The 26,418-nt window shown below is 32.3% G+C and overlaps 1 protein-coding gene across 3 annotated transcripts in view; it reads right to left on the bottom strand.

Annotated features, from left to right (window-relative positions):
• LOC111709206 (nucleolar protein 4) overlaps nt 1-21,137 on the bottom strand; it is a 55,029-nt gene extending 33,892 nt beyond the window's left edge. For all 3 annotated transcript variants that reach the window (XR_002766812.1, XR_002766813.1, XM_023482824.1), the window contains exons 1-7: nt 20,526-21,137; nt 20,032-20,105; nt 16,724-16,792; nt 16,082-16,130; nt 15,681-15,740; nt 3,156-3,260; nt 1,897-1,947 (exon numbers count right to left, since the gene is read on the bottom strand). Coding sequence is in view for 1 of the 3 variants with exons in the window: in XM_023482824.1 (XP_023338592.1) it covers nt 1,897-1,947; nt 3,156-3,260; nt 15,681-15,740; nt 16,082-16,130; nt 16,724-16,792; nt 20,032-20,105; nt 20,526-21,002 (885 nt within the window). In the remaining 2 variants the exon portion in view is untranslated. The remainder of the gene's footprint in view (nt 1-1,896; nt 1,948-3,155; nt 3,261-15,680; nt 15,741-16,081; nt 16,131-16,723; nt 16,793-20,031; nt 20,106-20,525) is intronic.
• Between the last annotated feature and the right edge of the window lie 5,281 nt (nt 21,138-26,418).

Raw genomic sequence — 26,418 nt, 5'->3', positions numbered from 1 at the left:
TTAATTTTGTCGATTTATCTAATCTTTAATCTATACCTATTTAGCTTGCTGATTTAGCCATTTTCTTTGGTACCTTCAATTAAAAAAAACATCCTGATATTTAAAAAACTTTGTTTCATTCTTTTGAAGTAAATTGTTTCGCAAAAAACTGTATTTTAACACAATTTAGAGTTACATTTAAATCATATATTCAGAACCGGCCACACATATGTTTAAACCTGAATTAAACGACTCAAGCATCCATATCGATACTTAAAAGGACTCCATGTTAAGTAAATCAAATCACGGTGAGAGTCTCTTAACAACGGTCAGCAAGGTCCTTTCAGAAACGGATAAACGCACACTGTAAACTTTTATTCTCCAAGTTTTTATTTTGACCAGTTTCATATTTTATTATTAATTTTCTTTTCCCCCAGTTGTTTACTTGGCTAAAGATTATGATTTCTTCTTATATTTTATTCATCAAAATGTGAAAAACATCTTAACTTCCTCCCTTTTGATTTATTATTCGAGAGAGCAATTGCATTTCTGTATTTTATTTCTAACGGATTAGAAAATTTGAGTTTGTGACAATGACTTAATTCTGTTATTTATACATAAAATATAAATATTAAAAATATAGAAATACCAAATACCAAAATAAAATAGCTTAAGAAACCCATGTTTGAAATGTACAAGCATACATTTTTTGTTTTCTGGGGTAAATGAATACAAAAGGAAAAAAAGAAACTTTATTTAAAATTATGCTGGTTCGAACAAAGGATTCGGGACCGAGCACTTCCTCACATAATGGACGATTCAGAAGAATAGAGAGTTGTGAAAGGTGGTATAAAAACAATTATTCAAATACTTCACAGCAAATTAATAGCTGGCAGAAATCTGAGACTTTATTAAAACATAAATTAAATCGAAGATGTTTAAGAAATGGATGTATCTTGGGGCGCTGAAATATAGGGAAGAAAGACAGAAGAAAGAAGTAATCGAGGCTAGTACTACAGATTACAGGGTAGCAGAGTACTAAACCAGTACTATACAGACTACAGGGTAGCAGAGTACTAAACTAGTACTACAGACTACAGGGTAGCAGGGTACTAAACTAGTACTGCAGACTACAGGGTAGCAAAGTACTAAACCAGTTCTATACAGACTACAGGGTAGCAGAGTACTAAACTAGTACTACAGACTACAGGGTAGCAGGGTACTAAACTAGTACTACAGACTACAGGGTAGCAGAGTACTGAACCAGTACTACAGACTACAGAAGAGCAAAGTATACTAAACCATTACAACAGATTTTAGGGTAGCAGTGTACTAAACTAGTACTGCAGACTACAGTGTAGCAAAGTTCTAAACCAGTACTATACAGACTACAGGGTAGCAGTGTACTAAACCATTATTACAGATTACAGGGTAGCAGAGGACTAAACCAGTACTACAGACTACAGAAGAGCATAGTAATAAACTAGTACAACAGATTACAGAGTAGCAGTCACACACCTCTGACCTTCAGTAAAAGTAAATTCAACCTAAAATCTGACCGCGTCAACCTTGTTGCACCGGCTAGTCCAATTGAGTGTCTACTTCATTTACCCAATGCTGTCAACTTATTGCTAGCTTTTATTTTGTATTACATAATTGGTTAATGTTTTGTAACCTTAACCTTATATATCCGTTATTTAATCAATTGTACAAAATGTGATACAAAGAAAATCTAAAAATTTGGAAATTTCGAAGGTGCATTCGCAAAACTTTTAACAATAAAAAGGCTTCAAAAACTAAAAATAACATTTGCAATCTACTTGGTTTTATAGAATGTAGATAAATGTATTTTAAACATATTTCTAAAAATCCCTTAAAATTAAGAGGGTTTTCTGGTTACGATGGGCAAAACCTTACCGCTCTATAGGTTCTCTTTTGTCCGCAGTGTTTCCCAGCTCTCCCTCGTAACTACAGAAATATACATTTTATTCACAGATTACAGAATATATTTAGAGAAAAAATAAGAGGTTTCCTTTGCATTTTATTTTTCAGTCTCTTTGAGCCGGATACATTTCATGTTTATGTTTATAAAGAATACGCCATAAATTACGAAAATACAGTATATTCATTGTTCAAAGAGCCCAAAACTTAAGGCAGGGTATCGTTATAAAAAGCAGTTTTGATTTAAAGAAATTGAAAAAAATGGAGAGTATGAAGAAATAAAATAAAATAATATTTCATCACAAAATATTGATATTCACAAAACTAACTAACCCATTCATAAAACCCGGGTTCCAAAACTGGTTTTCATAACGATACCTTGTATTAAGTTTTGAGCTCTGGTCAATTTGTTTCAAAATATTCTTTTCAGAAGTTGTTGAATAAACTTTAAAAGGTGTTGGTGAATTTAAATCATCACTGGATTTGAAAATAAAATTTGTATTTATCATGTACCAAAACATTTAAGAGAAAAACAAATCATTTTTTAGATGACAGTTCCAGGGCCCAAAAGGTTATAGACTAGAGTTGTACGCCTACAATACCGTGACAGTACAACAAAACCGATGTTCTGTAATGCTTAATTTGAATACATTTGTGACAAAATTACAAAAAAATATTATCTCTGTTAAAGATTAATTTGTCTACTTCTAAATTTACTACTGTGTTCTCACAATATACAGTTTACAGCGCAGTGGAAAAACTAATGGAAATTGTTTTAGATGGACTGGAGGGCAGAGTTTTCTAGTTTACTAGTTTACGTTCTCAATAAATAGGATCTAATTCTTCACCTGGATACAGGGATACAGGGATACAGGGGTACAGGGATACAGGGATACAGGGATTCAGGGGTACAGGGTTACAGGGTTACAGGGTTACAGGGATACAGGGATACAGGGATACAGGGATACAGGGATACAGGGGTACAGGGATATAGGGATACAAGGATACAGGGATACAGGGATACAGGGAAAAGGGATACAGGGATACAGGGATACAGGGATACAGGGATGCAAGGAGATACAAAAATACAGGGATACTGGGATACAATGATACAGGAATACAAGGATACAAGGCTCCATGGGTATATGATACACGGATACACGAATAAAGTGATTCAGGGATAACCATATTTTTTTAATTTTCGTGAACACCCCCTTTAATAAGAATATTTGCACCTGTGTATCTGCTGAGGATTCAACATGTACTGAGTAAATAATATCAAAGAACTGTTCCACCACGGCAACCTTCTTGTAAACGAAATGCACGTTTCCATCCAACGTCTAAAACAACAATACAAATTTTTAATTGCCATTCACAAATAACCCTTGACCCTCCATGGAAAGGTGGCAATGCCCGATTTACTATGGTACCCTTAAATGCCTTGTCTAATCAAGTAAAATGAATTAGATATACACGTTTTTGTTTCTTAAAACTGATTATTTTCATTTGCGGTTTCTCTGCGAATGTAGCTTGCGCATTGCTTGCTTATGAAAAGTAATAGAGAAATTATCAGAAATAAACACTTTCAAGTAAGAAAAACGACGTTATCTTTCAGTTTTTTGATCAGATTAAGGTTTTAGGGGTAACATTGTAAATCGGACATTGCTATTTTCGCATGAAGGGTCACTTGTAATTACACACAGTCCCATTAACACCAAATTCATAATTATGACGATGTTCTCTTTTACTGAGATATCTGAGCGAGCTTAAAGTTATTTGTAGCAAAAAAACCTATATCAATAATTAATTTTTCGTATATCATCACTTTCATGATTTTCATTTTATCATTTCTAACATGTATTAATATTTCGACACCCTTGTTCCGTCCGTACCATCTAGTGAGCAAAATATAATTTTAGAATTTTTGGAAACATTAACATGCAGCAAATATCTTACTCTAATAATTCTTTTAAGTCTTTATCAATCCATGGATACAACTCACTCTCGAACTGTATATTCTCCAGTAATACTTTAGTCCGTATCAATCCATATACAACTCTCTCTGTATTCTTAAGTATGTATCGTTTAGAGCTCGCTCTCGAACTCTATGTTCTCCAATAATACTTTAGTCTGTATCAATCCAGATACAACTCTCTCTGTATTCTTAAGTATGTATCATTCAGATACAACTCGCTCTCGAACTCTATATTCTCTACTCGAGAAATAATAAGTCTGAACGTAATAAAGCAAAGGTTAATATCCAGCTAATCTTTATTCTGGGTTTCTTAGTACATGTTTATAAAAAGTCTGTTCAGAAGTTAATGAACGTAGTTATAGGGTTCAGATAATGTTATAACGTATTATATAGGTATGTTCACTGTTCAGGTTTACAAAATATGGCATTTATTACTACATTTATTACAAACATATTATGAAGATGATTTCAGGGTTCAGCTTATACTGATTAATTTTTTAAACTCATGAATTGCTTCCTGCCAAGGTTTAAATAAAGAATTCCGAATTGATAAAATGGAGTGGTTTGCCAGTGTTTTGGGGAACTAGAAAGTAATCTAACTTGAGGAATGAATTGTAGGTTTTCTCTTGTGTCGTACACAAGATAAATATCTTACTTAAACCAGGCAGGAGCAACAGAAACATGGAGGGGATAAAATAAGACCACAGAGGGGGTATAATAATACCATAGAGAAGAGAACTATAGAGAGGGTATAAGAAAGCCATAAAGGGGGTATATATTAGAGCCATATAGGGTATATAATAGAACCATATGAAGGTTTATTGAACATTGCATAGAGCGGATATTATTTAACCATAAATGGGGTATATATTAGAACCATAGAGGGTATATAATAGAACCATATGAGGGTATATAGAACGTTGCATAGAGTAGATATAATTTAACCATAAAGGGGGTATATATTAGAACCATAGAGGGTATATAATAGAACCATAGAACATTGCACAGAGCAGATATAATTGAACCATAAAGGGATAATATCAATATATGTAGAGAGGATATAATAGAACCAAAGAGGGGGATAATACAGCTATAAAGGTTATATAATAGAACCATAGAGAGGATATAAAAAACCGTTGAGGGGATATAAAAGAACTATAAAGGGGATATAATAACCTTAGAGGGATAACAGCACCATTGAGGTGATGAAATAGCTACATATAGGGATAATTGAACCATTGAGGGGATGCAATAGCACATAGTGGGATAATAGAACCATTGAGGGGATGATAAAGCAACATAGAGGGATAATAGAACCATTGAGGGGATGAAAAAGCTACATAGAGGGATAATAGAACCATTGAGGGGATGAAAAAGCAACATAGAGGGATAGTAGAACCATTGAGGGGCTGAAATAGCAACAAAGAAGGATAATAGAACCATTGAGAGGATTAAATAGCAACATAGAGGGATAATAGAACCATTGAGGCGGTGAAATAGCAACATAGAGGGATACTATAACCATTGAGGGGGTGAAATAGCAACATAGAGGGATAACAGAACCATTGAGGGATCGATATAATAGAACCATAGAGGGTATATACATTATAAGAGTCTCATAGAGGGATAAAAACAAGACCCTTGGACAGTTTATACTATATATATAGGACATATAATATCTTGTATAGTCTACTATGTACAACATTAATCGGGTGTACAGTGTTCTATACACAACACTAATCCATTGTACAAGATTAGTCCCGGGACTTCCTAGAAACTTTCTCCCAACGGGATGCGGGATTTCTAGGATATTAAAGAAGAGAGAGAAAAAAGTCAATACTTTAGTTTATACCTTTATCCGTACCTGGGCCCCAGGATTGAGGAGGCTCTGCACACACACCCTCTCTTACTTCTATCTATCTATCTATCTATCTATCTATCTCCTCTCCGCCTCAAAAACCTCACCAAATTAAATTTGCAGAAGTTGTAAAGGGGTAAAGGATAAATATTCTATTACTCTGAGAGAAGTTCTCAGTTTCAAGTTAACTCCGGCCTCGAGAAACTAGAATTAAATTTGAATCATATATTTCAACTTCATTCTTTATTCTATAGATCTTCACTTAGTTAGATGGTTTACAGGTTCAAGATCAAAGAGAACCCTCACATAAATTGATTGATTGCATTCTATAAAGCTATTTAATAGATAATTTTACTGAAAACTGAATTATAATACCTATTCCCCCATTTACTCATTTTTATCTTTACCTCAACTGTACTGTACCCCCGTTATATTTAAATTTAAAATTTGTGTTTTTTTATAAAGCATTTAATGCATTTATCTTATAAAGGGGTCTCTTATTTAATAAATTATTCAGAATTTTTAGAAAGGTCCTAGGTCTAAAAAGTAAATCTATCTTTTTATCAAAAAATATCTCTTGGTTCATGGTTAAATGAGAAAAGGAGGGAAAAGCTTTCAGAATTTTTAGTAATCAAAAGATCGGTTATACGTAAAGAATTGATTGAACCCCTTTATATTTTTTTTGACTAGCTGCCCGGCGTTGCCCGTGAAATTTAATTAACCCTGTCCCGATTGGGTAACTTTTGTCAAATACAGATGTCCATAGTCCAACTTGTTATTTCATCCATTTTCAAAGGCTTTTTTTAAAATATATAAATTTTAGCCCTGTAACTTAATTCTTAAAAAAGTTATTAAACATTTCTGATTTTTTGGAAAGACAGACCCACCGTTTGACTGTCCCACACCCTAACAGCTATGCATAAAAAAAATGTAAGCAACATTTTTCACAACTATGAAGTTGAAAAGTGAATAAGTCTAATTTCCGCCGTGTTTNGGGGGGGGGGGGTGGGGGGACATTTCATTTAGATTAATTTTAAAAATATACATATTTTTTTAATTGTCAACCAAACACCAAAGCGTAAAAGCCTTATCCTTTGCATGCGAAAATTACCATTTTTCCATCTTGTTACAAAATTGTTCTCGATAGCGTTTCATCATATTGTAAAAGCCTTTAAAAATTCCCACCTATCCTCGGTACTAGTTTCGTAACATCATCTATCAACACCTATCCTCGGTACTAGTTTCGTAACATCATCTATCAACATTGGAAAGTTTTTAAACTTTTGAGTCAGAATTTTTGTTAAAGCAACATTTTTTTAAATGTAACATGATCGAGGAAGAAAATAAAAATATTTTAGTTTTCACTAGTTGGTCCGCAGATTTCACAGAAATGTCAGTCTATCTGTCCAGGACTCTTGACCGTATTTAAACATGTGTGGACACTTTTCTTTTTTAAATATTGTTGCCATTAAAGTATTCTTTTTAGTTTAAAGAACCAGGAGTATACAGATTTAAACAATAAAGCACACTATTGACTGTAGCTTTCATAATAATTTTGAATGAATTCGATCGAATGGTGAAACTATAAAAGTCCTTATAAACTGTACACTGTCCGTATACTGTACACTGTACACTGTACACTGCACACAGTACATTGTACACTGAACTGTAAACACTGTTCTCTGTTTATTGTACACTGTTCATTGTACACTGTACACTGTGCACTGTACACTGTACACTGTACACTGTACACTGTGCACTGTACACTGTACACTGTACACTTTACGTTGTACACTGTACACTGTACACCTAGATAAAATAAACAAGTTTATTTACTGATAAAAACATGAATACAATTCTCATTGCAATTTTCTACCAACAGCAAAAATATGCATCGACTACAACTTTGTGTCACAAAATATGCATCGGATACAACTTTGTGAAGAAAATATTTGTTTTTAAGTACTTTTTAGCTAGTTTTGAGTTATTTAAGTTATTGCTGTGTCCTTGTTTAGTTCATTTTTGTAATAAATCAGGGTAAATGAAAAAGTATCAGAATTCAGAAGTGAATAAAGCCAAATGAAGCAAGAGGAGTAACATGAATCCAGAATAAGAACCATTAGTAATGATTAGAACCTGGAGCAAAATGAAATCCGAATATGACGCATGATTAATGCAAGATAAATCCAGGGATATAGAGCAAGAGGGAACTAGAGCATGATTAATAATGCAAGATGAAACCAGGATGTAGAGCAAGACGAATCATGGATATGAAGCATGACAATGCAAGAAAACACTAAAGTCTGGATCAAAATAAATTGAGGATACGAATCATGATAAATGCAAGATGATACCAGGATTTGGAGCAAGACGGAACTAAAGCATGTGCAATAAATGATGAAACTAGTAGCTCAAGCGTTGAAGCATGATTATTGCAAGATGAAACCAGGAGTCTGGAACAGATCATATATGGATCACAAAACCAGAACCTGGAGCAAATTAAACCAGACCATCAATGGCCAGGACCACCATAAAATACGGTACCAACATCAGGAGTAACCAAGAGAACCAAGACTTAGACTAGACCTGGAGCATAAAGATAACACCAGAACCCGAAGAAAATCTGTTCTTGGAGTGAACTGAAGCAAGATTGAAATAAAATCGTAAGCAGTAACCATAATAATACAAGATAAAACCAAGTGAAAGATAAACAATTATTTAAATAAATGAATCACCTGACCCAGAGGAGAAAATAGAAAAAGAAATGTTAAATGACAAGGTTTTGAATAGGAATAAGGGTGAAGGAATCTTATTTAAAGTTTTGAAAAGAATGTTCTGTCAGCAGAACCAGCTGTGTATTTAGAAGCACATACAAGAACTACAATGTAAATATTGAAAAAAGAATAAAATCCAATTTATTTTCTGAATACAGGGTTTCTGCTTCCATAGATCATCTTTCAATTAGACGAAAGAAAGAAGATAAAGTTTCTTATCCCACGAATATATTTGTCTTAGTTTTCTATTTTAAAGGGACTGTCGTTTGAATTCTAAATGATCCCAAAATTAATGGATTTAGTTTCAGCAAAAAAGTAAGATTAATTCCTTTTTTTCTCTCACAAAAATATGCTTTATGGATGTTCTCCATAAAGTGATTTGCGGATTATTAATCCATTGGGAGAGAGAATAAAAATTGTCATAATTTAACATTTTTTAGATAAAAAACTTCGATATCTTACTCATTGTTGCTCAGATAAAGGTTTAAAGGGTACCATTGTGAATCAAAAATGCCACTCTATAAATCAAGGTTCACTGGAAGTTATGTCTCCGTTTCCTTTAATATTTTAGTGAAGGGTAACCAGTAAACACGAATAATAAAAATTAATCTGAATAGCTGTAATCTTGTAAATCTAATTTCTAGAGTTGGATTCAGTTTACTCACAAAGTTAGTTTCCAGATTGGATTTATATTGGGACCGACTAGTATTAGATACTGGTGAAGATTTAATTAATTTCCAATTACTTTTCTCTGTAAAGAGTAATCATTAACAGGGCAAGAAAGAACACGTTCTAGAGATGTAAATTAATCTTATAAAGGGGAAAACTAATCCGAAATAAAGAGCTAAAGCTTAAGATTAAAGAACTTAACCTTCATTGCATTGGATTATATTTTCAATGGGGTACAATTTTAATTACCATGGGTCCAAAATGAAAATATGAGTAAAACAAAGCCTAAACTAGGAGTAAAATATCCAGATGATAACTCTGGGGTAAACAAAGAAACCTAAATTAGGAGTAAAATATCTAGATCATAACTCTGGAGTAAAACAAAAAAAAACTAAATTAGGAGTAAAATATCTAGATGATAACTCTGGAGTAAAACAAAGCCTGAACTAGGAGTAAAATATCTAGATTATAACTCTGGAGTAAAACAAAAAAAAAACCTAAATTAGGAGTAAAATATCTAGATGATAACTCTGGAGTAAAACAAAAAAAACTAAATTAGGAGTAAAATATCTAGATGATAACTCTGGAGTAAAACAAAGCCTAAACTAGAAGTAAAATATCTAGATGATAACTCTGGGGTAAACAAAGAAAACTAAATTAGGAGTAAAATATCTAGATGATAACTCTGGAGTAAAACAACCTAATCTAGGAGTGATATATCTAGATGATACAGTGTACATTTAGCTTTCAGAGATACAACAACTAGGCATTTCCAGGCGCTTCTAAAAGTATTCCTAGATGTTAAATGTTAAAAGAATAACCAGATGGTAACTCTGGAATAAAACAAAACCTAAAACAGGAGTAATTTATCTATAATAATATCTTTATTTCCGCAAATACAGAAGTTGACATTAAAACTTTTGAAAAGATATTTATTTATGTATTTTTTCGGATTTTGCCCCTATAATGAGTATTGCGCATATTGCACAAGGAGGAAAGTATACCTAAACCTGGAGTAGGGTTTGGATGAAAGAAGGGAATACAGAAACATTGCACAATTGTAAAACAGTTATATTGAACAAATTGCAAAACCCGGAGCTTAATTACTCTACAGAACTTGATAGTTTTGTCCTAGTTAGCTTCACTGCACACTGGACACACAATATATGTTACTAGCCAGGGAACTCAGCTTTGCCGCAAGGGTTCCCTGTAATGGTCAACCAACTCAACTTAGAATTTTTAAACCAAGCTAAGAATCCCTTGGTTAAAAAATATGAAAATAACAGTGCCAAAATTCAGAACGGACCTTTAAAGTAAAGTGCTGTACAGTAATGCACTGCACTATACTGTACTTTACTTTACTGTACTGTGCTGTACTGCACTGTTCTGTACTTTACTGTACTGTACTGTACTGTACTGTACTGTACTGTGCTGTGCTGTACTTTACTGTACTGTACTGTACCGTACAGTACTGTACTGTACTGTACAGTACAGTACTGTACTGTACTGTACTTCACTGTTCTGTACTGTACTGTACTGTACTGTACTGTACTGTACTGTACTGTACTGTACTGTACTGTACTGTACTGTACTGTACTGTACTGTACAGCTAGGAAAATATAGAATCCGAAATATCTTGAAGTTAAATGGATTTGGTTGAATCTTAAACTCTTGAACATATCTGAGAAATGCACTTATATAAAGGTAAAGAGGATTCTGCAGATAATATTTCATGTCGAGTATATCTTGAGTGCTCTCAAGGTACCCCTGGAGAGCATGGTATTGCTGGACATAGGAGGAACTTGAGACAAGTATCGTTTCTTGCTTTATGCACAAAATAAAGTGTTTAATGCAATCTGAGACTTTCCACGTTGCAGGGCCAAAAATATGTAATTTTGATCTGTATTCAATGTAATTCCTGCATTTATTGTTCTTCCTGTATTCATTGTACCCTTCTGTATCCATTGCACTCACTTCTATTCATTGTTCTCCTTGTATTGATATACACTGTGAACACTCTGTATTTGTTGTACGCCCTGTATTAATGTTCTAATATGACTAGAATTGTCCCGTTAGAGGAGTATTAAAGGTGTTTAGTGGGAGGGTAGATGGTAGTTAGTGTATAGAGTCCGGATATATGAATAAAAGGAAATGTTTAAAGGGATGTTAAAGGGAGAGAGCAGCTGGTAACATAAATGATCCAAAAGTGTAGTTTTGTAGAAAACAAATTAAGGATTCATTTGATAACAGTGAGACATTTTTGTGGTGTATAATTTCTAAGCAAGAGCATAAATGTTTTTACCAAAGAGCTTTGTAATATTCTATACGTCTTTGGTTTTTACAATTATTTATTAACCCTGACAAAAAATGTAACAACAATTTTACTATTAACCAACTTATTGTTCAGAAACATGTAGAGAAAATAATCTTAAGTTTTATTATTGAAAGTAAATAATTTTATTCAGTTCAGTTTTTCAATGATTCATATTTTCAAACGACAGAGCTGATTCATATTTTCAAACGACAGAGCATTCAATATCGATTTGATTGAGTTATCAAACAATTGAAAAAACGTTTTTTTGCCGACCACCTATTTTGGTGAAATTTAAAAAACAAATACATGTAAATACATTAATTTGTAAGCAAGAACTAGAAATTGTACACCGTAAAAATGTCTCATTGTTGTCAACTGAATCCTAAAATTTTTCTTTATAATGCTGCACTCTCGGTTTATCTAGTCAGTCACTCCCTTTTACCATATCTGGTATGAACAAGACATCCATGTTTTATTTTTTGAAAACTGAATATTTTTATTTGAGGTTTTTTCACAAACGTTTCTCAAGCATTTCTTGATACAGATATAAGGGAGAAGTTATCAGAATCAAACATTTTTCGAGCTGGAAAAACGACAAGATCTTCATATATAATAAATCAGACAAGATTTCATGGGTTCTGTTGTAAATCGAACATGCCCCTTTTAAATAGGGGGGTTCCTTTGAATTACTAATACGGTCCCTTTAAGGAGCAAATTTGAAAACTGTTCATATGGCGATCTTTAAATGAAGAGTTACTAAAAATTGCGTATAAAAATAAGCTGTTACATGTTTACAAATATACATGTTTAAAAAAATGTTATTTAGTTTAATATTTACTAAGATAAACACTCATGAATGATTATTTCAATACATTACTTTTAAAAATGTCTGAAAAATAAGTTAATTTGTTTTGAACCCCTCTGTATCATGTATTAATGTCTTGTGTAATTATGAACCCCTCTGTAGCATGTCTAATGTCTTGTATACTTATGAACCATCACGAAATAAGCTGGTTTTGGTTCCTTAAAGTATAGTATTTTTACTTTATATAGACACTGGCTTTCATTCAAAACAATCTAATTTGTATATATATTCCAACCGTAAAGAACTGATTTGGCCCATTTGATTGAGACAAATTGCCCGAAGACTAAGTTGGACTTAATAACTGAAATATGTAAGTTCTGACGGAAAAATCGATCTGAATTTTTCCAAATACTCATATCAAAATGAATTTTGAAAATTTTCTTCCAATCATTATGTTGCAGAACCCGGCGTCACCATGTTTATATTATTATTCATATTTAGTCCTTTTACCCGCGCTTGGTATTAAATCACGACTTTAGCTGTGCCAAGCTTTGCCCTTGGAATTTCAAAATTGTCCAACCAAACAAAAATTGCTTATATGTTACCCCATTGGGTTCCCTGAAAAAAAAAGTTTGGCCAATTTGGTCCTGCCCTTTGGCCAGCTATATCGCACATATATATATATATATATACATATATACTTATATATCTGCTTATAAATATATATTAAGTAAAGAGCTTTATTAAATAGATAGATATATATTTATCTCTGATTATATGCATTGATAAGCCAACTCTTATATAATCATGTTTAAGGCTCAAAGTATAAATTGCTGTGTTGGAGGATCTTGCTTAAAATTCAATGCAACAATATAATTTATATATATGGGATGTCATGAAGTGAAATATTTATATTAGGAAACATGAAACAATTTCATTTATTATTATCATCAGTTTCTGTCAAGTACGAAAACTTATTTTTGAAATGCACTGTGGAAAGGAATAAGGATAGTGATTGGAAATAGGTAACTTAAGATTCCTTTTTGAGGGTTTTTGGAGTTTTAAAAGATTCACATCAATCTAAAAAGTTTTAAATATTTCAAATTTATTTATTCTCAACTTTAGCCTTTTTTATACCATGCCAAACTTTGACCATGAGAAAAAATATGCAAAAACAACCCAAGGTATGTCCTATTACTAATTGAGGGCCTTTCTGACAAAATGTTCTTTTCTCTAATTCTGAATTAGTTATTAAGAAAATGATAAACGACCACATATTTGGACCTTTTGTTTTCAACTAGATACACATTTAACTGTAATGAAATGGCTGGTTTTTAAATGTTGAAACAATTTTTGCCATAATCACCAGAAATTCAGAAAATAAGAGAATTTTGTGAACTATAGCAAAAAAATTAAAATAGTCAATAATCTTTGAATATTTAGGGATTCTAATATATTTACATATTAAAGAAGTATATAAAAAATGTATATTTTTCCATACGTCTAAAGATTTAAGACAGAGTTCATACGGGCTATATCCTTGTTTTTAGGATTCTCTCCAACCTTTAACCGGTTTCTATCGATGCCATGTCAATAAGCCGTTAAAAGACAATATTCAGGGCAGAAGACTTAATTTACCCTACAAGGGTCATATTTTATAAGATTTAAATGTCGTCTTTACAGTCTTATATATTGTGAGTAATCCTGTAGAAAGAATATGCTAAATCAAATATGCGTCAAAGAGTTATCACAGAAAACTTATCAAAACAGATTTCAAACAGAAATTTCAAGTCTTTGAAGTCAAGCATCAGAAGTTATTTTTCACAAGGAATTAAAAATTACTCTAACCAATTTTTTGTAAGGAATTGACATGGAACATATCTTAACCAAGTTTTTATCAGGAATTGGAACAAAATATATTAATCGAGTTTTTAAGTAATTAGAACATTATTCTAAACAAGTTGTTATGAGGAGGAATTGAAACAGTATCTTAACCAATTTTTTCCATCAGAAAGTGGAAGTTTTTATCAGAAATAAAACATTATTTTTTTGTTTCTGTTTGAAAAATAAAATTGATTGTTATCCTTTTATGTTTCAAGGAATAATCTAAATGGTTATATCTATGTCAGGAAAACGCTTTTTATTATTATTATATCTTTGTAGGCAATAGAGCCCATCCTTTTTCTTTATTGGTAATATGTATAAATCAACTTTCTCTTTTTTTGAATAACAGATCTTAATCTTTATCTCTTTACAATAAATAGCAATCGTCTCAACTTCCTTGTTATAAAAACCGTTTTTATCTCTATCTCTTTACCATAAATAGCAATCATCTCAACTTCCTTGTTATAAAAACCGTTTTTATCTTAATCTCTTTACCATAAATAGCAATCATCTCAACTTCCTTGTTATAAAAACCGTTTTTATCTTTATCTCTTTACCATAAATAGCAATCATCTCAACTTCCTTGTTATAAAAACCGTTTTTATCTTTAAATCTTTACCATGAATAGCAATCATCTCAACTTCCTTGTTATAAAAACCGTTTTTATCTTTATCTCTTTACCATAAATAGCAATCATCTCAACTTCCTTGTTATAAAAACCGTTTTTATCTTTATCTCTTTACCATAAATAGCAATCATCTCAACTTCCTTGTTATAAAAACCGTTTTTATCTTTATCTCTTTACCATAAATAGCAATCATCTCAACTTCCTTGTTATAAAAACCGTTTTTATCTTTATCTCTTTACCATAAATAGCAATCATCTCAACTTCCTTGTTATAAAAACCGTTTTTATCTTTATCTCTTTACCATAAATAGCAATCATCTCAACTTCCTTGTTATAAAAACCGTTTTTATCTTTATCTCTTTACCATAAATAGCAATCATCTCAACTTCCTTGTTATAAAAACCGTTTTTATCTTTATCTCTTTACCATAAATAGCAATCATCTCAACTTCCTTGTTATAAAAACCGTTTTTATCTTTAAATCTTTACCATGAATAGAAAAATCGTTGTTTTGTTAGGAAAAAAAAATCTGAAATTTATCTTTATATCAAGAATTAAAATAGTTTTTAATCTAATTTAATTAATCTATATATGCATCTGTGTAATTATGTATCTGTGTATTTGTGTATCTGTGTATCTGTGTATCTGTGTATCTGAGTATCTGTGTATCTGTGTATATGTATATCTGTGCATCTGTGTATCTGTGTATTTGTGTACCTGTGTATCTGTGTATCTGTGTATCTCTGTATCTGTGTATCTGTGTATCTGTGTATCTGTGTATCTGTGTATCTGTGTATCTGTGTATCTGTGTATCTGTGTATCTAAATATAAAGTTTAAAGCCAGGTTCTCCTTACCTTATCCGTCCCGGAGGGAACTATCAGTAAAGGTTCAGAATTCTCATTCTCAGCTTCATCCTACACATACTAGTCAGTCAAACACAGATTCAACACAATCTTTAACATTTTTTTCAGAGAAAAGAACTGAATTGATATAAACCATATTTGGTATCGCAGAATTCATAGTTGTATGTATTGTGTTGTTCTTTTATATTCATTTTGAAAAGTTGAAACATATGATTATTTGTTGAACAATTGTCTTTATTTAATTAAAAAAAATTACAAAAAAGGTCAAAAGATATATTTTTTAACCGAGGCTTAATTTACTATGGCAATGGAGAGTTTTTAAAATTTGATGAATTATGATTATGCTTAATATTTTATAGAAGATAAATAAATAAAAGTTTTTGACAGTATTCCTTGTTTGTTGAGGGAGCCAGCTGTAATCCTTTACTTTTCACCCATAGCCTTAATATCATACATTTTATATAATTCATATCATTTCATTAAGTTTCACAAGGTCTAAATATTTTCAATTAGGTGACTAGGCTTTTTATTGAATAAAGTATTGAACTTACACAAAACTCTTTCACACGGTCACATGCCAATTAATTAGTAAAATGTTAATTTTATAATGTTTTTTGTTAATGTTTACTAAAATAATTTTAATAAAACGTTAAAAAATGAATTCCAATTTAAAAAAAGGTTTTTAAAGGTACGTATTTATCCGAAATAGAGATAACAAATATTTAGTAGTTCCTAGTATTTCTGGAATTCGGGATTTTTTGGAATTCCTGGAATTCCAGAAATTGTTAAAGTTCCTGAAATTTTTGGATTTCTTTTGAGTTCCTGAAATTCTTGAAATTGTTAGCGTTCCTGGAATTCCTTGAGTTCTTGGAATTCCTAGAATTCCTGAAATTGTTAGAGTTCCTGGAATTCCTAAAATTCTAGGAGTTCCTGCAATTCCTGGACTTCTTAAAGTTCTTGGAGCTCCTATATTCCTGGATAGTATATAGTTCATACTTCCTAGGGTCTCCTATAATGCCTGGATTAATGTTTACCTGAACTTTGCAGCTTCACTCCCAGCAGGATCCAGGGATTCCTTTTCCGCGGAGAGCAGACAAGCAATCCTTAATTAAAAGATTAATTTTAAGATATTGTCGTTTTTAGGTTTTAACGTGTATAATTCTTATAATTCCTATGTAGTTTTAACTACAATAGAAATGCGCAAGTTAGTTGTGTAGAGACACCACACTTGAAACTAATCAGTTTTTAAAATTATAAACATTGAAATCTACTTCATACTTAATCAGACAAAGTATTTAAGGGGCGGTTAACAATCGGACATTTACATCTTTGCATGGAGGGTCCCTTGAAATTACGCGTACAGTCCCATATATTAATTTATAATTATCAAAGATCCTATATTGTCTTTAGTATAAAAAATGAATATTTGAATATTAAAATCCTTGATATTCTCAAGGCTGCTTGCAACTTTAGATACTTTAGATACAGAGATGTAAGCTAGGCTGTTGTATTAACAATCAAAAGGTGAACTGATTAAAATAAAAAGTATGCAACTATGAAAAGTGATGTTTTATATTATGTGGGGAAATATGAAATAATTAAAAGAAATGTCCTAAATTAAATATATTAGTTTAAGAATGATCAAATTGGACGATGATCATACAAAATTAATTTCGATATTCTCGAAGCTCTTGATCTTAATTTTGCACTCTTGAGAACCACATTTTTTTTCTGACTTTTCCTAAATACCAATTACCCTCCCTTTAGGTCTAAAACTAGGTGCTCAGGCACATTGCCTGAATAACTTTTTTTCCTTAACAAACTAAATCTTTGTTTTGACCCGCTTTCAGTCGTCAGATTTTGATAACTTTTTGCTTTTTGGAAAGCATATAACATACGGAAACGGATTGCACAAGTTTTGCAAAGACATTTTTGAAAGTAAATTGCATACAACCAAAAAGAAATGTGCGCATTTATAGTTTTTCTTGATTACCCATCAGGTTATCTAATATTTTGCAAATATTTTTGAAATGGCATGGTCAAGGGATTTTCAAAAATGTATATTTGATCTTTTTTGGACATTTTTGTTTTTGCTAACATTTTTTTAAAGGAATTGATTCGTTTCAGAAAGAAAAAACGTTTGAAATAATAAAGAGAAAAAGTATTGACGAAAATGCGAAATATTTTTTAAAAAGCAGAAAAATAAAAACGATTAAGTGAAAAATATAGAAAATAAAGAAACAACGAAATAATAAAACAAATATTTTGGAATAAAAATAAAACGAAATAATAAAACAAATATTTTGGAATAAAAAACGAAATGATAAAACACATATTTTGGAATGAAAACAAAATAATAAAACAAATATTTTTGGAATGAAAACAAAATAATAAAACAAATATTTTGGAATAAAAAACGAAATAATAAAACACATGTTTTGGAATGAAAACAAAATAATAAAACAAATATTTTGGGAATAAAAACAAAATAATTAAACAAATATTTTGGAATAAAAAACGAAATAATAAAACACATATTTTGGAATGAAAACGAAATAATAAAACAAATATTTTGGAATAAAAAGCGAAATAATAAAACACATATTTTGGAATGAAAACAAAATAATAAAACAAATATTTTTGGAATGAAAACAAAATAATAAAACACATATTTTGGAATGAAAACGAAATAATAAAACAAATATTTTGGAATAAAAAGCGAAATAATAAAACACATATTTTGGAATGAAAACAAAATAATAAAACAAATATTTTTGGAATAAAAACCGAAATAATGAAACAAATATTTTGGAATTAAAAACGAAATAATAAAACAAATATTTTGGAATAAAAAACGAAATAATAAAACAAATATTTTGGAATAAAAAACGAAATAAGGAGGAGGAAATTAAAAAAGAACAAGCGAAAATTTGTTAAGAAAGGAAGAAGAAAATAAGAAACTAGAAAATGTGTAATAATCTGGAGAAAACCTTAAAACTATGATGAAAAAAATATAAAATATAAAAATGTGAAACTGTTAAAATTATATAAAAAAGTTCGAAATAAGTAGGAGAAACTATAAAAGAAAATGTAAAACATTTTGAAGAAAGCTAAAAAGAAATAATTTGAGAAAATGTGTAATACTTAGTAGGCATCTGAATAAAAATGCGTGACGATTCGGATACAACTTTAAATAATTAGGGGAAATATAGATGAAAAATGTGAAATGTTTCAAAGAAAGGGGGAAAATAATGAGAAAATAAAATGTGAAAGAGGAAATAGAATAATAATAAGAAAAGAAAATGTGAAAAAGAAAATAGGATAATAATAAGAAAAGAAAATGTGAAAAAGGAAATAGAATAGTAATAAGAAAAGAAAATGTGAAAAAGGAAATAGAATAATAATAAGAAAAGAAAATGTGAAAAAGGAAATAGAATAATAATGAGAAAAGAAAATGTGAAAAACAAAAAAGAATAATAATTAAAAAAGAAAATGTGAAAAGGAAATAGAACAATAATAAGAAAAAAAATGTGAAAAAGGAAAAAGAATAATGAGAAAAGAAAATGTGAAAAAGGAAATAGAATAATAATAAGAAAAGAAAATGTGAAAAAGGAAATAGAATAATAATAAGAATAGAAAATGTGAAAAAGGAAAAAGAATAATGAGAAAAGAAAATGTGGAAAGGAAAAAGAATAATGAGAAAAGAAAATGTGCAAAAGGACAAAGAATAATAAAAGATATGGTGAAATATTTCAAAGAAAGGGAGGGGGGGGGTGGAGAATAAGAAAAGAAAATGTGTTAAATGATATGAAGACTAGGTTAAGCTAAGTCTGTGGAGTTTGGGGAATGTTCCTGAATTTGCATAAATGTTGTCACCAGAAATTTCAGATGAAAAATGAAAATAATTTGAAGAGAAATGTTTATTTTAAAGAGAAGAATGATTCCCAAAGACGGCAGTTGTCTCGGGAATTGTTTACTAAAGAATAAATATAATTTATAATATTTTGAATAAAAATTATTTAACCTCGAAATGAAAGAAACTTAGAATCCGGCAATTTTAAAGAGGGTTTTCAAAGCAGTCAAAAGGAATGTCAGTTTAACGTGAAGTAATCGATTCACAACCGGTCTCTGTAATATTTCTGAGATGAAGGTTTCAAATTGAAGGGGAGATTCAAATTTCACGAACATACACAAAGGACAAGTTTGCGATGACGTATTGTCTACTCTCTAAGGTATTTCAGGTCCCATCTATTTAAAAAGAGGGCATGTTCGATTAGCAAAGGTCCCCTTGAACATTAACCTTTAAACTACGTTTACAGTCCCTTTAAAGGCATAAACTAACCTTGCGGCTTTCTTTCTTGTAATAGTTTTAGTTTTAGCGGAGTCACCATAGGTCGATAGAACCCAGGGTTGAAACTATACAGGGGGTCAACAATAGGTAAAATTAGAATTATTATAAATGAATTGAGTCTTTGTCACAAACTATGATTTTATAATCTCTATATCTTTGTAATCCAATGCCGTAGACCTTAGATATTTCAAACCATGAATTCTGTTAGATGAAAAAATCTAAGTTTGAAATATCAAAGGTTTACACCATCAGGTAGAAAAAATATAGGTATTAGCAAATCAGAGTTTGTTACAAAGACTGAATTCCTTTTCCTTGGATTGCTTAATATTTGAGTGTGTAGAGCTAGAGTTAGGTTTTCTAATAATGTTTGATTATATTGTTTTGTGTCACAGAGAGCAAACAAGGCGTTGATATACCCCCATTGGGACCAATTTATACAGGACACAAAGGTTTCAAATCTTTTAATAAAGGTTTTGTTGACCTCCCTTATTGTACATATCAAGCTTACAAGTTGGACCTCTCTGCTCTCTCACACCTTGGAGAGAGGTCGTCTTTACTTGGATCTTTCCCTTCCTCTCCTTCTTAGGACCCTTGACAGAAGTTCCCAATGTTAGCCCTGAGCCTGAACCAAGAAAAGTTCCTTCAGCCAGCACTGGATCTAAAATCTTCATCGTAAAACTTGAGTTTATAAGTTTAGGAGTTTCTCCATTCTCATTTTCTCCAAGTTCTCTTTCATCTTCTTTTCCTCTTTTTATCCAGGATCCAGATTCATTTATTTTCTTATGTTTGCTGTATTCGTCTTCTAGTATGTTCATTTCACTTGTTTTTTTAGTTTCTTTAGCTCCTGGTCTGGGTTTTACTCTGGGTTCATTTATAGAACCGTGAGCATCTTTTGCTCCGGGTCCAGGACTAGGTTTAGCTCCCAAGTCGGAGTCGGAGCTTGGTTTGCTCTTATTGAGCATTTAAACTGAAACAGTGAATTCAAGTTGTAATTTGCAAATTGCTATGTTTAGTCTTGAATGTCACTGACAAATTTATCCAACTTACTTTACTGTAACCTGACTTTTATCAAAGCATCTTACTTTCGTGACATTGTGATTATCTGAAAGTAATTGTTCCATTAGTTCTTTTAAGCTCTGAATGAATGATTTAATTTTTCGGATTGTTTTCTGTTTTGAAGACTGAGACTGAAGGACGGAAATACTCTGATAGAGACTGATCTCCCCTCCTCCTCTCCTCCTATCCTACTATACTGCTATACTCTTATACTGGATTAAATGAACAAATATCCCAGTTAAAGAATCTTGAAAATGTCCCGGGCCTAGAATCCGATCTGTTACTTCTGTATACACAGTTCAGGAGTCTATCTAGAATCCTACCTGTTACTTCTGTATACACAGTTCAGGAGTCTATCTAGAATCAGAACTGTTACTTCTGTATATACAGTTCAGGAGTCTATCTAGAAACCGACTGGTTACTTCTGTATATAAAGTTCAGGAGTCTATCTAGAAACCGACCTGTTATTTCTACATAAAATCATAATTCCATGATATGAGACTGTAAGCAGACTCAGTCCCTGTTCTGGTTAGGATTTAAACAAATAATTTCAAATTTCAATAATTTACAAAAAGAGTTGTCATATTAAACGAGTTTCAATTGTACCGGTATTATGGTATACAATAAACACCTAATATAGTAGTTTATCAAACATAATACGAATATTGTGTGGCCCGAACTATTAAGAAGTTCCATACTATTCTTTATAATATATAATGATGAAGAAGTAGTACACATATATTAATCATTGTGTATTAGATATGTACAACAACACTGTATACTAACAGTTCATGCAGTCCTTGGTATTATAGTAGCTGAAACCTAGCAGTCCATGTATATTAAGTAGCTGTAATCTAGCAGACCATGTAACTATAATATTTGTAACCTAGTAGTCCAAGTATATATAGTATCTGTAATCTAGCAGTCCATGTAACTATGTATCTGTAATATAGCATTCCATGTAACTTTAGTATCTGTAATCTAGCAGTCAATGTAACTATAAATTATCAGTAATCTAGCAGTCCACGTAGCTAGAGTAACTGTGATCTAGCAGTCCAAGTAACTATTTACCTGTAATCTAGCAGTCCATTTGAAAATAGTATCTGTAATCTAGCAGTCCATGTAACTATAGTAGCTCAAATATAGAAGTTCATGTAACTACAGTATCTGTAATCTAGCAGTCCATGTAACTATAGTAGCTGTAATTTTGCAGTCTATATAACTATAGTAGCTGTAATCTAGCAGTCTATGTAACTGTATTAGCTATAATCTAGCACTCTAAATGTAACTAAATTAGCTGTAATCTAGCAGTCTATGTAATTATAGTATCTGTAATCTAGCAGTCCTTGTAACTGTAGTAGCTGTAATCTAGCAGTCAATGCAACTATAGTATCTGTTATCTAGCAATTCATGTAACTATATAGCTGTAATCTAGCAGTCTATATTACTATAGTAGCTGTAATCTAGCACTCTATATATGTAACTATATTAGCTATAATCTAGCACTCTATATGTAACTTGATTAGCTGTAATCTAGTAGTCCTCGTAACTATATTAGCTGTAATATAGCACTCTATGTAACTATAGTAGCTGTAATCTAGCAGTCCATTTAACTATTGCATCTGTAATTTAGCAGTCCATGTAACAATAGTATCTGAAATATTGCAGTCCACGTAAAAATTGTATCTGTAATCTAGCAGTCCATGTAACTATGTTAGCTGTAATCTAGCAGTCCTTATTACTATAGTAGCTGTAATCTAGCTTTCTATGTAACTATACTAGTTATAATCTTGCAGTCCGTGTAATTATAGTATGTGTTATCTAGCAGTCCTTGTAATTATAGTATCTGTAATATAGCAGTCCATGTAACTTTAGTATCTGTAATCTAGCAGTCCTTGTAACTATATTAGCTGTAATCTAGCTTTCTATGTAACTATACTAGTCAGTCCGTGTAATTATAGTATGTGTTATCTAGCAGTCCTTGTAATTATAGTATCTGTAATATAGCAGTCCATGTAATTTTAGTATCTGTAATCTAGCAGTCCTTGTAACTTTATTAGATGTAATCTAGCACTTTATATAACTATACTAGCTATAATCTTGCAGTCCATGTAATTATAGTATTTTTTCTTAAAGCTAAGAGTAGTATGTCACGGACTATGTAAAAAAAACTACAGGGGGGGGGTCAAATTGACCCCCCCCCCCAGCAGGAATAGGGTTAAAGGAAATGGGTTTTTGCCACAAACTCTAACTGTTTCTCCCTATATCTTTGCAACCCAATGTCCTATAACTTTATATTTCAAACTATGAGTTCTGTTAGATCAAATAATCTTAGTTTGAAATATCATCGGTTTTAAGCCATCTGGTTGCAAAGATATAAGGATTAGAAAATTTGAGTTTGTGGCAAAAACCCTATTCCTTTATGCTTCATGCTTAACAACAATAATAAACACGAACTTTCATCCTGAATTGTGAGCATTAATTCCTTAGTTGTAGAAAGGATTTGAATGGTAGTGAAGGGGGCCGGGGGGACTCAGATGTGTGAGTTGGAATATTTGCATTGAAACAAATTACCCGATTAAGCAACCTTTAATAAAGAACTTGAAATCGATTTTAAAATGTATATACAATATATCAATTACATGACAGGGGGGGGGGGGGCACATTTCTGCCATCCCTGGGGAAACGCCCCCCCCCCCCTTGTTTACGTTACTGATGAGTCCAAATTAAAAGCTCATATGTTTTTATTCTAATTTCTTTCTATTCCTCCCCTCCATCCGCCATCAAGTGCAAATTCTTCCCAACTTTTTTATGAAAGTTGTTTCTCAATATTTTATATCTATCCTATATGTGTATGCGGCATATTATCGATATCAAGAAAAAGTGTATTCCTCCGAATATTTAACATAGATATTACTTTAATACATTGTATGGGGGTTATCAATGTACAGGTTCTGCGAATAGAGGGTTACTTGCTGTATATTTATAGTTATTGTTTGTTCTGAGACACCCTGCAGTCTGCCCCTTTAAAGGATAAAATGACTGCTCTTGAACAAGAACCCTGGATCTTGAGAGTTCTAATATATTTCGATCTTTAAGATTTTTCTTCATCTTAGAAACTGGACCCGCAGTCTATATAATATTTTCTAGATCTCGACACCTTTATCTTTAGCCTGTTTCCTCGTATCTTCTATCACGTGTACCAGTATCTTTCATTTAGTATCCAGACATACCCTGCATCATGATCAGTATCCTTCATTCAGTATCCAGACCTTGTATCATGTTCAGTATCCTTCAATCAGTATCCAGACCCTGTATCATGTTCCGTATCCTTCATTCAGTATCCAGACCCTGTATCATGTTCCGTATCCTTCATTCAGTAGCTAGACCTTGTATGATGTGCACATCTATCTAGTATTCTGACCTTGTTATATCATGTGCACATGTATCCAGTATCTGACCCTGTTTATTGTGCATAGTATGCTGTATTCTATATTTTGTATCTCTTTTATTGGTAAACTGTTTCCATATACGCTGTTTTGTGTATCCTGTGTCCTTCATCATGTTCTCTGTATCTTCTATAGTAAATTAAGTATTTTCTGCGTTCTTTATCATGTGTCACATATCTTTTATAAGTTATCCTCCTAGATCCTAGATCCTAGATCCTAGATCCTGTGGATCATAGGTCCAGTGGATCATAGGTCCAGTGGATCCTAGATCCTGTGGATCCTAGATCCTGTGAATCCTAGATCCTGTGGATCCTAGATCCTAGATCCTAGATCCTGTGGATCATAGGTCCAGTGGATCATAGGTCCAGTGGATCCTAAATCCTGTGTATCCTAGATCCTGTGGATCCTTGATCCTGTGGATCCTAGATCCTGTGGATCCTAGACCCTGTGGATTCTAGATCCTGTGTATCCTAGATCCTGCGGATTCTAAAACCTGCGGATCCTAGATCCTGTGTTTCCTAAATCCTGTGTATCCTAGATGCTGCGGATTCTAGAACCTGCGGATCCTAGATCCTGTGGATCCTAGATCCTGGAGCCTAACCCTAGATTCTAGATTCTGGATGAATCTATGAATCCCATACGTTCTGTATTCCGTTCTGTAATCAACTCAAGGAATGAAATATATTCTGAATCCTAGACCTGTAACCTATTCCAGGTCGTGGAATAAATACTATATCCTATAAGTACGGTTATTTTAACATCTCAATGTAAGATGTCTTGGTCCACTAACCTGTTCCAAGTATGGTATGGATACTGTATCCTAGTTCTGTAACCTACTACAGATATTAGATGAATCCTGTCCCTATATCTACTCCTGGTAAGAGATAGATTTTGTATCCTGGTTTTTTAGCCTACTCATGGAATGGGATAACTTCTGTATCATGCTTCTGTAACCTACTCCATGAATAGAATATATCCGATATCTTTGTTCAGTAACCCACAATAGTTATGGAATTTAGTATGTATTCTGGTTATGTAACCAACTCCAGGTATGGCATGGACTCTGTATCCTGGTTCTGAAACCTGTTCCAGGTTTGTTTTTGATCCTGTATCCTTGTCCTGTAACCAACGCCAGGTATTAGATATATACTGTATCCTGGTTCTAGCTCTACTTCAGGTATTGTATAAACCCTGAATCCTGGGTTCTGTAACCATTTCCAGGTATGGGATAGATCCTGTATCCTAGTCCTGTAACCTACTCCAGGTATGGAATAGATACTGTATCCTGGTTCTGTAACCTACTCCAGGTATGGGATAGATACTGTATCCTGGTTCTGTAACCTACTTATTGTATAAACCCTGAATCCTGGGTTCTGTAACCATTTCCAGGTATGGGATAGATACTGTATCCTGGTTCTGTAACCTACTCCAGGTATGGGATAGATACTGTATCCTGGTTCTGTAACCTACTTCTTGTATGGGACAGATCCTGTATCCTGGTTCTGTAACCTAATCCCTTGTATGAGATCGACCATTTGTACTTGTCCTGCAACCTACTCCGAGGTAATGTATCCTAGTTCTGTAACATACTCTACATAGAATAGATTCTATATCCTGGTCTTATAACCAGCTCCAGGTATGAGAACCAACTAAGGGTCCGGAGTACCGATGGGACGTGTTGCTGTCTACCGCCCACAGTAACTTTCCGAGGTTAGGATATAGAGATACCCTCTCTCCCGCCCTTTTCCTACCTTATTATCCTACTAGCTCTAACCTCTCCTGGTTTCTCTCAATTTTTATTCACTCTCTGTCTCAGAAGAGTGCTCTCTCAATTTCCTTTCATTATTTCGTGTTGGTTCTCTGGATCCTGTAC

The sequence above is a fragment of the Eurytemora carolleeae genome, unplaced genomic scaffold (assembly GCF_000591075.1).
Source record: "Eurytemora carolleeae unplaced genomic scaffold, Eaff_2.0 scaffold42, whole genome shotgun sequence".
NCBI classification, from domain to species: domain Eukaryota; kingdom Metazoa; phylum Arthropoda; class Copepoda; order Calanoida; family Temoridae; genus Eurytemora; species Eurytemora carolleeae.
The sequence above is the reverse complement of the archived record's forward strand: the minus strand, read 5'-3'. Positions and strand labels throughout refer to the sequence as shown.